The sequence below is a fragment of the Rhinopithecus roxellana genome, chromosome 10 (assembly GCF_007565055.1).
Source record: "Rhinopithecus roxellana isolate Shanxi Qingling chromosome 10, ASM756505v1, whole genome shotgun sequence".
Classification (NCBI taxonomy): Eukaryota; Metazoa; Chordata; class Mammalia; order Primates; family Cercopithecidae; genus Rhinopithecus; species Rhinopithecus roxellana.
In genome coordinates this window covers 70,316,050-70,329,949 of record NC_044558.1, presented here as the reverse complement: position 1 = coordinate 70,329,949, position 13,900 = coordinate 70,316,050, and the positions used below count along the sequence as shown (strand labels likewise).

At 38.5% G+C, this 13,900-nt stretch overlaps 1 protein-coding gene across 3 annotated transcripts in view; it reads left to right on the top strand.

Moving 5' to 3' along the window:
* Nucleotides 1-9,937, top strand: part of IRAK4 (interleukin 1 receptor associated kinase 4) — a 37,288-nt gene extending 27,351 nt beyond the window's left edge. Inside the window, exons 7-12 of one of the 3 annotated variants that reach the window (XM_030938425.1) lie at nt 510-624; nt 1,049-1,158; nt 5,407-5,590; nt 6,771-6,833; nt 9,479-9,637; nt 9,762-9,937. In XM_030938425.1, the coding sequence (XP_030794285.1) occupies nt 510-624; nt 1,049-1,158; nt 5,407-5,590; nt 6,771-6,833; nt 9,479-9,637; nt 9,762-9,797 (667 nt within the window). In that variant the 3' untranslated portion in view covers nt 9,798-9,937. The remainder of the gene's footprint in view (nt 1-509; nt 625-1,048; nt 1,159-5,406; nt 5,591-6,770; nt 6,834-9,478; nt 9,638-9,761) is intronic. The other 2 variants (XM_010382401.2, XM_030938426.1) reach the window with 2 other exon arrangements.
* Nucleotides 9,938-13,900: the final 3,963 nt, after the last annotated feature.

The window sequence follows — 13,900 nt, the reverse complement described above, 5'->3', positions numbered from 1 at the left end:
AAGCGCAGTATTGGGATGGGAGTTACCCGATTTTCCAGGTGTTGTGTGTCTCAGTTCCCCTGGCTAGGAAAAGGGATTCCCTTCCCCCTTGCACTTCCCAGGTGAAGCGATGCCTCACCCTGCTTCAGCTCTGGCTGATCGGGCTGCACCAGCTGACCAGCACCTATTGTCTGGCACTCCCCAGTGAGATGAACCCGATACCTCAGTTGAAAATGCAGAAATTACCCGTCTTCTGTGTCGCCCGTGCTGGGAGCTGGAGACCGGAGCTATTCCTATTCGGCCATCCTTCTCCGGGACCCAGATTTTACTTCTAATGTTGTTTAATATTAACAACTATTTGCAGAAAATTATAAATAGTTACAATAAACATACATAAACATAAACATCATGTTAGAAATGTTATATAACATACTATTTTTTTCTATTAAAACTTTGAATAACTTCCAACCTGCAACTGACTATATAAGTATTTATTATAATAATTTTGCATGAAAAATTGTTTGTCACAGGTGTCAACATGAAAACTTAGTAGAACTACTTGGTTTCTCAAGTGATGGAGATGACCTCTGCTTAGTGTATGTTTACATGCCTAATGGTTCATTACTAGACAGACTCTCTTGCTTGGTAAGCTATTTGTTCATCAGATTGTTTGGCTTTTTGTTTATATGCTGGAGTATTAATATTCATTTTGTTACTGGATTATTTAAACCAAATTCGCTTTCATATTTTTCCTGCTCTATGAAAATTATACAGTTGATATGTCAACAACTGGGTTACCATTTTATTAGGTGGTAATCCTAAATATAAAATTCAGTCAAGACTATACTAGGAAGATGCTTTTATATATTTTTATCTTCAAATAAGAAATGTAAACACCCATTTGAGCTTATTTGGAGATTATTTTTAATAACTTAAAAATGTAGTCCTAAATTATTATTGATATAGCATCATCTTCAGTTGTTGCCTAGAAAAATATTCTGTGTTATCTAGTTTCTGTAGATTTTTTATTATTCTTTCTAGTTTTTAATTTGGTTTATTTCTTTACAAGGATGGTACTCCACCACTTTCTTGGCACATGAGATGCAAGATTGCTCAGGGTGCAGCTAATGGCATCAATTTTCTACATGAAAATCATCATATTCATAGAGATATTAAAAGGTAAATGCTACTGTTTAAAAACTTGGAAAGCTGTCTTTAAAGAATAATTTGCTGTCACTCTATTCACTATTCACATGCATGTCTTAACCTAGAGCACCTGGACTTTTTCCCATCACTCCATGAAAGCTCTTCTCAATAAGGACATCTATAATCTTCCAGTACTCATCCTACTTGACCTTTTTTAGTTGTTTTAATAGTGGTTTATTCTGTTCTTCTTGACCCTTTTGCCTTATGGAAATTAGTTGTTTTCTTAGTTTATGGATCACCATTCTTTTCTGAATCACCTTCATCCTTCATGAGTACTTTTCAGTTCTCTTTCTTTCTTGTGTATTTATCTAGTTAAATATTTACCTACTATAAGTAACATATTAATATATAGAGCTCAACATCAATCAAATCACAAAATAATAACAGTACACACATATATATTATATATAATATAGTATAGTATATAGGATTAATATAAAGAAGATTTTCCAAGAAAGTGATATTTAAGCAGAGATTCAAAGAATAGGCAGGAAATAAGTAGGCACAATTTGAGGGTAACTGTAGAATAGATGATGGGGAAAAGAACATTCTAGGCAGAAGGAACTGCATTTGTAAGACCAGTGGTGAGAGAAAATATGGGAGCATGATGAGTTACAAGAAATGAAATATGCTATGGGAGCCAAGACAGTAGGATCATTTGAGGCCAGGAGTTGCAGACCTGATTATGTTCCGTGGACAACATAGCAAGACCTCATCTCTACAAAAAAATTAGTCAAACCTGGTAATGCATGCCTACACTTCCAGATGCTGGGGTGGCTGAGGAGGGAGGATGCTTGAGCCCAGGAGTTCAAGGTTGAAGTGAGCTATGATCATGCCACTGCTCTCCAACCTGGGTAATAAAGCAAGACTCTGTCTGAAAAAGAAACAATGAATAAATGCAGTATGACTGAGATGCAGAAAGTTATGGGGTGGTGGATTGAAGATAAAACTACAGAGAAGTGTAGGAAGCTAAGTCCTATAGGACCTAATGTGCCAAGGTAAGGCTTTTAGTTTTATCTCAAGTGTAACGAGATGCCGTTGAAATTTTTAAGTAGGAATGTGGCATCATATTTAAGTTTTGCAAAAACGATTTTGACTCTAGTGTAGAGAACAGTTTATAAGAAGAAGCAGTTAGTAGTCTATCATAGGTGGCAGTTCATATGAAGAGAGGTGAGCAGATTAGAAAGATTAAAATGGCAAAGCTTGTTGATACCTTGGCTATGCAGGGGTTCAGGAAGAGGGAAGTATCACGAATGACTCCCGGAATAATGGCATCCAGACTTGCATTCTGGAATGATTGTGGTGTGATTCACTTATGTAGAAAGGACCAAAAAAAGACCTGGTTAGGTTGGGGTTAGACAGATGGTTAGAAAATGTGAATTCTCCTTTGTACATGTTGTAATTAAGGTTTTTTTAAGATATAGTAGTAGAGATGTTAGTGTGATATACAGATTGGGAGCTGATGGTTTGAGCTGAAGATATAAATGTGTATATTACTTGCATACAGGTGATAATTGAAGTGACTGTATTCACTTGAGGGGAGATATAGATTAAGAAAAGGTCACAAGATTAAGTCTTGAGGAACCCTAAGACTTAATGGCCAAATAGAAGAGATGATCACAAAAAGGAATCTAAGGAAGTACACATACAGAGAAAGGTAAGGTGAAAACCTGCAGAGTGTGGAGTCCCTGAAAATGAGGAAAGAAAGTGTTTCCCAAGAGGGAGTAGTCAAAAAGAATCAAGTGCTTTAATCATTGGATTAGCATCACCATTGTCTTTGGTGACTTTATGGAAACCCATTTCCATGTAGTAATTGGTTTAGAAATCACATTGTATGGCCGGGCGCGGTGGCTCAAGCCTGTAATCCCAGCACTTTGGGAGGCCGAGACGGACGGATCACGAGGTCAGGAGATCGAGACCATCCTGGCTAACGCAGTGAAACTCCGTCTCTACTAAAAACTACAAAAAACTAGCCGGGCGAGGTGGCAGCGCCTGTAGTCCCAGCTACTCGGGAGACTGAGGCAGGAGAATGGCGTAAACCCGGGAGGTGGAGCTTGCAGTGAGCTGAGATCCGGCCACAGCACTCCAGCCTGGGTGACAGAGCGAGACTCCGTCTCAAAAAAAAAAAATCACGTTGTAGTTGAGAGAGTGAGAGCTAGAGAACTGAGATAGGAGTACAGACAAATCTTTTAAGACATTTTACTAAGGGACAGCTAGAAATAGATATGTCATTCAGGAAACTTTTTTTTTTTTTTTTAAGAGAGCAGAGACTAAACTGTACTTATCTGCCTATAGGAAGGATCCAGATTAAGAGGGAGAGGATACCGTGGAAGAGAGAAATGAGATAATGTGTTCAGTAGGGTTCCTGAGAATGTAAGCAGCTCGAGCAAAGGAACTGACCCTAGATGAGAAAAGAAACACCATCTCCTATCCTTCATGTATTGTTGGTACCTTCTCATGTTCTTATCATTGTCTCTTTTCTCCCTGTATGTTCTTTTTTCTTTTTTTTGAGACGGATTTTCACTCTTGTTACCCAGGCTGGAGTGCAGTGGCACAGTCTTGGCTCACTGCAGCCTTCGCCTCCTGGGTTCAAGAGATTCTCGAGCCTCAGCCTCCTGAATAGCTTGGATTACAGGCATGCACCACCACGCTCTGCTAATTTTGTATTTTTAGTAGAGATGGGAGTTCTCCATGTTGATCAGGTTGGTCTTGAACTCCTGACCTCAGGTGATCTGCCCACCTTGGCCTCCCAAAGTGCTGGAATTACAGGTGTGAGCCACCCGCCCGGCTTCTCTCTATGTGTTTTTGCTGAGTGATATTATGTTGATTTTAACTGCTACTTATATGTGAGTGTTTTTCGAATCTGTATTATAAGCTTCCAGTCCTGGATTTTTAGTAGCCCCGTACCAAAAACACGGCATCTGGGTATCCCACAGTAACTTTTAAGTCAGCACATCAGAAATCAAACTCATTAGCTCTTTCCAACCTAAAGTCTTTTCACATTTCCTTTCTGATCCAGTGAAGTCACTATTCATTCTCTCTCTCAAGCTGAAGACGTTCTCATTCTCTGTATCATGCTAATTACAAAATTCTGTAGAGTGAGCCTCAAAATTTTCACTTCCCATTTATCCCATGTTATGACCATTTAGACCCTCATTATCTCTCATTTGCTTTGTTACAAACCTTTGTAGTCAACCTAAATCCAGCCTATCAGTCCTCATCTATTCACTACAGTGCTACCAGGTCATGGTCCTAAAAGTTAAGTCTAATAACATCAATTTCCTACTGTGAAAACTTTAGCTGGTAGCCTGTTGCTCACAGGATAAAATTCAAATAATCTCCATGTTTCTAGGACACTCATTCCTTGAAGTTGACCATGTACACCATATCATATTTTCGTCACTCTGTACCTGTTACTCCATTTGCCTGGAGTGCCTTTCTTTCCCTCATATAACTATCAACTTCTAATAATCCTTCAATACTAAGCACACTTTTCACCCTCTGTTTGAAATTTTTCCTGCTTTTCCAGGCACATGGTTGTTCTCTCAGCATTTTGTACCTAATATTACCATTGTTATAAAAAATTATTTATGCCTTTGTCACAGACAAGATTTTAAGACTCCCCCATGCCCAGCAGTGAGCTTAAATACTATACGACATAGGGAGTTCTCAATAAGATTGTGTTGAATGAAAGTATGAAAGCATATAATGAATTAATTGAGATATTTTGGCCATTTTTTTTCTCTTCAAAAGCCAGATAGTACGGAACAAAAGAATAAAGAAATGCATAATTGAGATACTTTGGTTGGAAATTTGTTTTTACATGAATTGATACATATTAAGAAAGGAATTATTAAAAGTGCCTTGGAAGACTTTGTAGTAATTTGCCCTATAATAAATTATTTGTGGAATAATGAAAATATCTCTTACTAATGTAGACAGTTTTATTTCATTTTTATTCTCCTAAATTTTTTCCTCAAGAAACATAAAAAAAGAGGACAGTGCTTCTCTTTAGCTATAATCTGAGTTCTAGGTTTATTAGTAGAAATTTTAGGCTTTTATGATGCATACTATAAAATGTTATACTCTGTAAATATGTATGTACATAGACATGTATGCATATACATATATACATGCATACATACATTTAGCTAAGGAACTGTTTGACTTTTTTGTGGTGGGGAAAACATTTTTTTTCTTCAAACTTTACATTTTTTTCAGTGCAAATATCTTACTAGATGAAGCTTTTACTGCTAAAATATCTGACTTTGGCCTTGCACGGGCTTCTGAGAAGTTTGCCCAGACAGTCATGACTAGCAGAATTGTGGGAACAACAGCTTATATGGCACCTGAAGCTTTGCGAGGAGAAATAACACCCAAATCTGACATTTACAGCTTTGGTGTGGTAAGTTCCATATACATAATTAGTAAAAATAGTCATTCTGCTATAATTGTGGAAATGAAGTAGAATATTATTTAATACACCTATCTTGTTTAGCTCTCTTATGTAACAACACAAGTTTTTCACATTAACCTCTACTTATACCAGAAAGTTTGTAAAAACTTCTTCCAATGTGTAAAACTTTTGAATTTATTTTTGAAATGACTACAAGAAATGATTTTCTTGCCATCTGTGTTTATGAATTAGCATGACACCTAATGCATTAAATGAATCGTGTCGTAAGTATATACTTTAGTCTAACATTTTTTGACATTTACTAATCTACCTGTCTATTCCCAATAAATGTTAAGATAGAATAAGAGATAGGTGTGGGTGGTTAGAGAAGCCGGGGGCTTTTTCTTCAATTTGTTTTTTCATATGTGTTTCATATATGGAAATTTAACTTCATAGCACTGTGAAAATAAGGTGTAGGACTGTAGAATATGCCTAATGTTTAGAAAATAATATTCTCCTAAGAGCCAGAGAAAATTATTCTTGTGAAGAATCTCTAAGAGGCAGGAAAAGGATTGGGAGTTCCCAGAACATATGTTGAGTGGGGCTGACTCTTTAGTAGCGTTGCCAATAGAAAAGAGCTGCTTATGCTCATGATGGGGTCCGAGATATCCCTGAAGGAGGGATGGCGAGAAATGCCCAGCTCGTGTTCTTTCCACTTTAATATCTAAAAGACATAGCTTTGTATAGAATGATTAATCAGATTTTGTAAACAAGATTCATATTCCTTCTAGTTTATATTTATTTTTGTCTTGAGTATTGTATATATAATTTATTAGTATCATGTATAATATATGTGTATTTTAGAGACAAGGCCTCACTTGGTCACCCAGGCTGAAGTGTAGTGACGGAATTACGGCTCACTGCAGCCTCAACCTCCTAGGTTCTAGTGATCCTCTCACTTCAACCTCCCAAGTAGCTGGGACTACAGATGTGTGCTACCACACCCAGCCAATTTTTTTAAAAATTTTTTGTAGAGACAGGGTCTCCCTGTTCTGCAGGCTGGTCTTGAAGTCCTGGGCTCAAGTTATCCTCCCACATCTGTCTCCCAGAGTGCTGGGATTACAGGCATTAGCCACCATGCCCAGCCTGTCTTGTGTATTATATTAATGAAATTTTTTTGTCTTAATAGGTTTTACTAGAAATAATAACTGGACTTCCAGCCGTGGATGAACACCGTGAACCTCAGTTATTGGTAATTGAAATATTCGTTTTCCTCAATCCTTTTTTCTCTGCTTTTGTAGTCTAAATTTATATGGATAAATTTGACATCTAGAAATAACATTTTCTGTTGGCAGTCTTTCCATTGGCTATTACACAATAGCATATGGAAAAAGCATTAAATATTTTTCATTCTCAGCTCTCCCATGAAGTATTTGTGAAGCCTAGAAAAGTCACTTATGTATTCTTTGTTCTGATTTCTTTGTGGGTAAAATGAAAATAGAACTAAATGATTTCTGAGGTCCTCTTTAGCTTATGTTTATTTTGTTACTTTCAGGGTGGCTACTCTTAATAACAGTGTTTTCAACATTTTCAGAAGGGAAAAAAATGGCTTCTATTCAAATTTCTCTCAGAATAAAATTGCTAGTAAAAGTTCTCTACTTATTTCTATCATGGAGTATTTTATTTACAAAGTTACAATAAAAAACATACCAAATTTGCTATTGTTAGGAAAAACTCAAATCATGTATTTCCTTTGCTCTCACATCACAGCAACAATCAACACAGAAGATTTCTGTGACCAAATGTGAGTGGGGAGGATTTCTCTCCACCAACAAGCAGACAGTCTACTTTGCAGCGGAAGTCAGCTGGCTCTCCTCCAATTTAATTCTGACACTATGTTCCTAGAGATAGCATCAGAATCAGATCCCACAGGTTAAGGGCTCAGTCCCCGAGACTGCGATCCCACCAGACACCAGTCGCAAGTTTAGGCCTCCAGAACTTCTGACCAACTTCAAGTTGGAGTTCCTGTGACCTCCTCTGTGGGTATGGAGGGCTCAAGATTGAACCCAGATTGATTCACTAACTTGCATGCAGCATATACTTTACCTAAGTTTTCCATCATTTTGCCTAAGGCTTTTTCTTTCAAAATATATAAAAGCCTCAAAACTTTGGCTTGAGTAAGGATGAAATGCAGAAAAACGTAAGCTCTATCTCAGTCACAAGTTTTGCATTTCATCATATAATAGTGAAAATCATAAATCTTTGGAGAATTACACTCTTTCACCCATTCTTAAGGTTTGACTGTGATGTGACTCTAGTAAGATTTTCGTACAAGCACAGTTAAAAAAAAATGATCCTTTGAAGAACCCTTATGTCACTAGATTCCGCCATTGCCAAACATTTTCAGAATTTATCTTTTGAAAGTGTTTTTGAAGAGTTTACCTCTCATGAAGTTTTTTTCATCTGTATTAGTTTCCTAGGACTGTTGTAAAAACATACCAAAAACTGTGTGACTTAAAGCAACAGAAATTTATTTGCTCGTAGTTCTGGAGGCCAGAGTCTGAAATCAAGGTATTGGCAAGACTATGCTCTCTCTGGAGGCTCCAGAGAGAATCTTGCCTTGCTCGTTGGATGTAGGGCTTACCTCCAGGATTGTCCATAATCTGGAATATTCTCATCCTAGGATACTTAATTACATCTAAATAGGCCCTTCTTTTCCTAATAAGAGGACATTTACAGGTTCCAGAAATTATGGCATAGACATGTTTTGGGAGACCATGATTCACCCAACTTACTATCTTATTCCTACACTTCTCTCCCTGTTAATTATTTTTTTTATCATGGCCTGCTCCCCATTTTTCGCCTCCCTTTTTCTCTTTGATTCAGCAATCTTAGTACCCATAGAGAAGTTTATTGGGTACAGGGAGGAGGAGTCAGGGTCCAAAAGTTGGAGTTGCGCTATTAGAAGCACATCAAGAAGCAGACCACACTGTGCTGCCCACCTTGTAAATGCTGCTAATGGAAACATATAAGCAATTAGCTCATAACATAAATATAAAAATTGGAAGGCAGATGGGTGGAAGTATCTAGAAGGTATAAATAAATATACATTTATATTATACACACACACACACACACATACACCCAGTCACGTGTTGCCAAATAACAGGAATATGTTCCGAGAAAGCATTGTTAGGCAGTTTCATTGTGTGAACTTCATAGAGTGTACTTACACAAACCTAGATGATGTGACCTACTACACACCTGGGCTGTATGGTATTGCTCCTAGACTACAAACATATGCTGTATAGCATAATACTGTCCTGGATACTGTAAGCAATTGTAACACAATGGTAAGTATTTATGTATGTAAATATAAAAGAGGTACAGTAAAAATATGGTATTATAATCTTATGGGACCACCATCTATATGTGGTCTGTCATTGACCAATTGACCAAAATGTCATTTTGTGGTGGATGGCTGTACTTATTTACATAGAATTTGTCCTGTATGTCTTGTTTGTTTGTTTTGTTTTATTTTTGGAGACAGAGTCTCGCTCTGTCACCCAGGCTAGAGTAGTGCAGTGGCGCAATTTCGGCTCACTGCAACCTCTGCCTCCTGGGTTCAAATGATTCTCCTGTGTCAACGCCTCCCGAGTAGCTAAGATTACAGGTGCACACCACCACGCCTGACTAATTTTTTGTATTTTTAGTAGAAACAGGGATTCACCATGTTGCCCGGGCTGGGTCTTGAATTCTTAATAAGGTTTTAAGATAAGATAGTAAAATGAGAGTACATGTTATTACAAAGTAGATTAATTTAAATAATTAAAATATACATTCTAATTTCCTTCACTTTGATTTGAAGCTTTTAAAGTTTTAACACTCATTTTAAAGCTAGATATTAAAGAAGAAATTGAAGATGAAGAAAAGACGATTGAAGATTATATTGATAAAAAGATGAATGATGCTGATTCCACTTCAATTGAAGCTATGTACTCTGTTGCTAGTCAATGTCTGCATGAAAAGAAAAATAAGAGACCAGACATTAAGAAGGTATGAATTTTGTATACTTATTTAAAAAGTGAAAGGGGTGGGGTTCATCATATTTTCCAGAGTGTATATTTTAAAGCAAGTGTATAATGTGGTTCTTTTGTTTTTTTCTATGTCTTTTTATAAGGTTCAACAGCTGCTGCAAGAGATGACAGCTTCTTAAAACTATTGGAATAGACTCCTGACTTTTTATATATGCCTATCTCAACCATTTTTTTTTTTTTTTAATTTGAGATGGAATCTCGCTCTGTTGCCCAGGCTGGAGTGCAGTGGCGTGATCTCAGCTCACTGCAAGCTCCACCTCCTGGGTTCATGCCATTCTCCTGCCTCAGCCTTCCAAGTAGCTGGGACTACAGGTGTCCACCACCACGCCCAGCTAATTTTTTTTTTTTTTTTAGTAGAGATGGGGTTTCACCGTGTTAGCCAGGATGGTCTCAATCTCCTGACCTCAAGATCCCCCCGTCTCGGCCTCCCAAAGTGCTGGGATTACAGGCGTGAGCCACCGTGCCCGGCCTCAACCATTTTCTTAACTAATTTTTTTCCTAAATATTCTTCTTTACCGTTAACAAGGCATAGGCTGTTGCAGGGCAGTGGTTATTAAAGCATGGGTTGAAAGTCCAACATATAAAAATAGAGCCACTGTATCAACACTTAGCCGTACCCATTAGTATCACACCCAGTTCTTACAGTAATCCCTGAGACATCTCCAAGCATCAAACACAGTTTGAACATTACAGAGTTAGCAAAAAGAACCTGGGCTGTATGTAGGGTGGAAACACTCTGATCTGAAGCCCAACTGATTCCACTACTAATTTGCTGTAAAGCTTTGGACACACACTTAGCTGCTGAGGACACACACTGAGCCACTGATAACATTGGGCTAATATCTGCTGTGCTTCTCTGACAGGTAATCATGAAAATCAAATGATGCAGAATATATACAAGCACTTTGTGAATTATAAAAATGATACAAAATTTAAAGTTTCTAGAGCCAGTTACAAAATCCTATTAGTCATATATTTATAGATTGTGTTCACAGCAATCATTTAACCACAAATAAAATATCCCTTGATGATACTGCCATAATAATATGTCCATTATTAGATTATGTTACATGACAAAGTTGAAAGAATTTTGCAGATGCAGTTGAGGTTCCTAAACAACTCACTCTGAGACTGTTGAAAGGGCCTGACCTAATCAGGTGAACCCTTGCAAGAAGGATTCTCCTTGTAAGCCTTGAAGAAGTATGTACCATGTTGTGAGAGGGCCACATTGGCTAAAACCTAAAGGTGGCCTCTAGAAGATGAGACGTACCTTCCAGTTGTGGGCAAGCAGGAAAAAAAAAATTGGAACCTCAGTTGCAACCACAAGGAATTGAATTCCACCAACAATCTGAGTGAGCTAAGAAGAGTACTCCAAGCTTCAGATGATACCACAACCTGGCTGACACCTAGATTTCAGCTTTGCGTGATCCTCAGTATGAGAACCTATCTGTGCTATGCTGGACTTCTAATATATAGAACTGTGAGATAACGGGTCACATTGGCCAGTTGTGGTGGCTCATACCTGTAAATCCCAGCACTTTGGGAGGCTAAGGCGGGCCGATCCCCTGAGGTCAAGAGTTTAAGACCATTTTGGCCAACATGGTGAAACCCTGTCTCTACTAAAAATACAAAAATTAGCTGAACGTGGTGTTGAACGCCTGTAGTCCCAGCTGCTTGGGAGGCTGAGGCAGGAGAATTGCTGGAACCGGGGAGGCGGAGGTTGCAGTGAGCTGAGATTGTGCCACTGCACTCCAGCCTGGGTGACTGAGCAAGAGTCTGTCATTCATAAATAAATAAATGGATCACATTAAGCCTTTAAGTTTGTGGTAATCTATTATGCAGTAATAGAAAACAAATACAGATACTCTCCCATGATGTTTTTCCCGTGATGATTTCCCATGATATTTACAGGTTCTGCCAACATTTGAGGGGTATGTGGGAATAAAACAGAGCATGTACAGTGGGGGGCTTATAGTCTACATACTGAAATGTGGGGTTGGAGCACCAACACAAAGACCCCAGCAGGGCACTGCCTAGTAGAGCTATGGGAAAGGTGCTGCCACCCTCCAGACTTGAGAATGGTAGAGCCACCAGCAGCTTGCACTCTGAGCTTGGAAAAGCCACAGACACTCAATTTCAACTATGAGGGAAGCCACGTACCCTGCAAAGCCACAGGAGTGGAGCTGCCCAAGGCCTTGAGGGCCCACCCCTTGCACCAGTGTGCCAGGATGCAGGACATGGAATCAAGGAATATGTTGGGGCTTTAAAGTTTAATGTCTTCCCCACTGGGTTTCAGACTTGCCTCGAGCCTGTTGCCCCTTTCTTTAGCCAATTTCTCCGTTTTGGGACAAGAATGTTTTACTCAGTGCCTGTACCGCCAACTGTATCTTGGAAGTAAATAACTTATATTTTATTTCACAGGTTCATAGGTGGAAGGAGTTTACCTTAAGTCTCAAATGAGACTTTGGACTTTTGAGTGATGCTAGAATGAATTAAGACTGAGGGACTATTGGGAAGGGATGATGATATTTTGCAATGTGAGAAAGACATGAGTTTTGGGGGGCTGGGGGTAGAATGACATTGTTTAGGTGTTTGTCTCCTTCAAATCTCATGTTTAAATGTAATCCCCAGTGTTGGAGGTGGGGCCTGATGGGAAGTGTTTGGGTCATGGGGGTGGATCCCTCATGAATGGCTTAGAGCCACTGGTGATGAGTGAGTTCTCACTCAGTTCGTGCAAGACCTGGTGGCTTAAAAGAGTCTGCTCCCGCTTTGCTTTCCATTGTGATTGTAACCTTCCTGGGGCCTTCATCAGAAGCCAGGCAAATATTGGTGCCATGCTAGTAAAGCCTGCAGAACCATAAACAAACAAACAAAAAAAAAACCCCTTTTTTCTTTATAAATTACCCAGCCTCAGGTATTCCTTTATAGTGATGCAAAACGGGCTAACAATATATAAATTTGTAATTTTAAAGTTATATATTGTTTTTATTAAACACTTATGAGTACTGTTTGAAGTGCTTTATTTAATCCTTATAACAATCCTATGAATTTGGTGGTAATATTCACATTTTACAGATGAGGAAATTACCCAAGATTATATAGCTAATAAGTTGCATGGCAGAAATTAGCATCTGGCATCAGTTTGCAATCTTTACCACTAACACTATGTCTGTGCATCATATTAATCATAATCATTTTCTCTGTCATGTGTTGAAAGCTATTGTGCCAAACATTGTGCTAAGAGTTTTAGAAGCATGATCTGATTTGATAAATCTACAGTGTAGGTTCTGTTCTTTTACTTCTTGAGGAAATTTTGAGACCCCCAAAGATTAAATAACTTCTTTCCCTTGTTCATTGTATTAGACTGCAATTCTCCACTCATCTGTATATTTGATGCCTTTTGCAATATGGCTTTGTAATTTTTCCCATCAAGAAGTAAAGTCTATTTCCTTAACCATTAAATCTGGGCTGGCCCTTGTAACTTACTTACAGAAGAGTGATGGTCAGTTCCAAGCCCAGGCCTCAAAAGCCCTAATGCACTACTTCTCTCATTTGGAACCCTGCCACTGACATGAGAACAAGCCAAGGCTAACAAGTTGCCGATGACAGACCATACAAAACAGAGACAACGCATCTCAGATGAGGTCATCCTTAATCAGCCCGCCTGCTAGCTGATCACAAACATACATGAGACATGAGAGGTCAGCTAACTAGATTTGTGAGGAAGGATTTGTGTGTTGTTTTAAACTGCTTTTTTTTTTTTTTTTTTTTTTTGGTACAGTCTCACTTGGTCACTCATGCTGGAGTGTAGCAGTCTGATCATGGTTTACTGCCACCTTGACCTCCCAGGCTCAAGTGATCCTCCTGCCTCAGCCCCTTGAGGAGCTTGGAGTACAGGTGTGTGCCACCATGTCCAGCTAATTTTTGTTTTTAATTTTTTGTAGAGACAGGATCTCACTATGTTGCTGAGGCTGGTCTTGAACTCCTGGATTCAAGCAGTTCTCCTGCCTCAGCTTCCCAAAGTGTGAGATTACAGGTATAAGCTACCATGAAAATCACATTGAAAATCACATAGTTTGTTATGCATTAGTATTACTAAATCATGATTTAGTCATGTAGCCAGTAAGTGGCAGTCAGAAACACACACACACAAGGATATGGCCCAGCTTGTCTTATTATAAATGCAGTTTGGTAATTAGAAAACTAAGAAATACAATCTAAC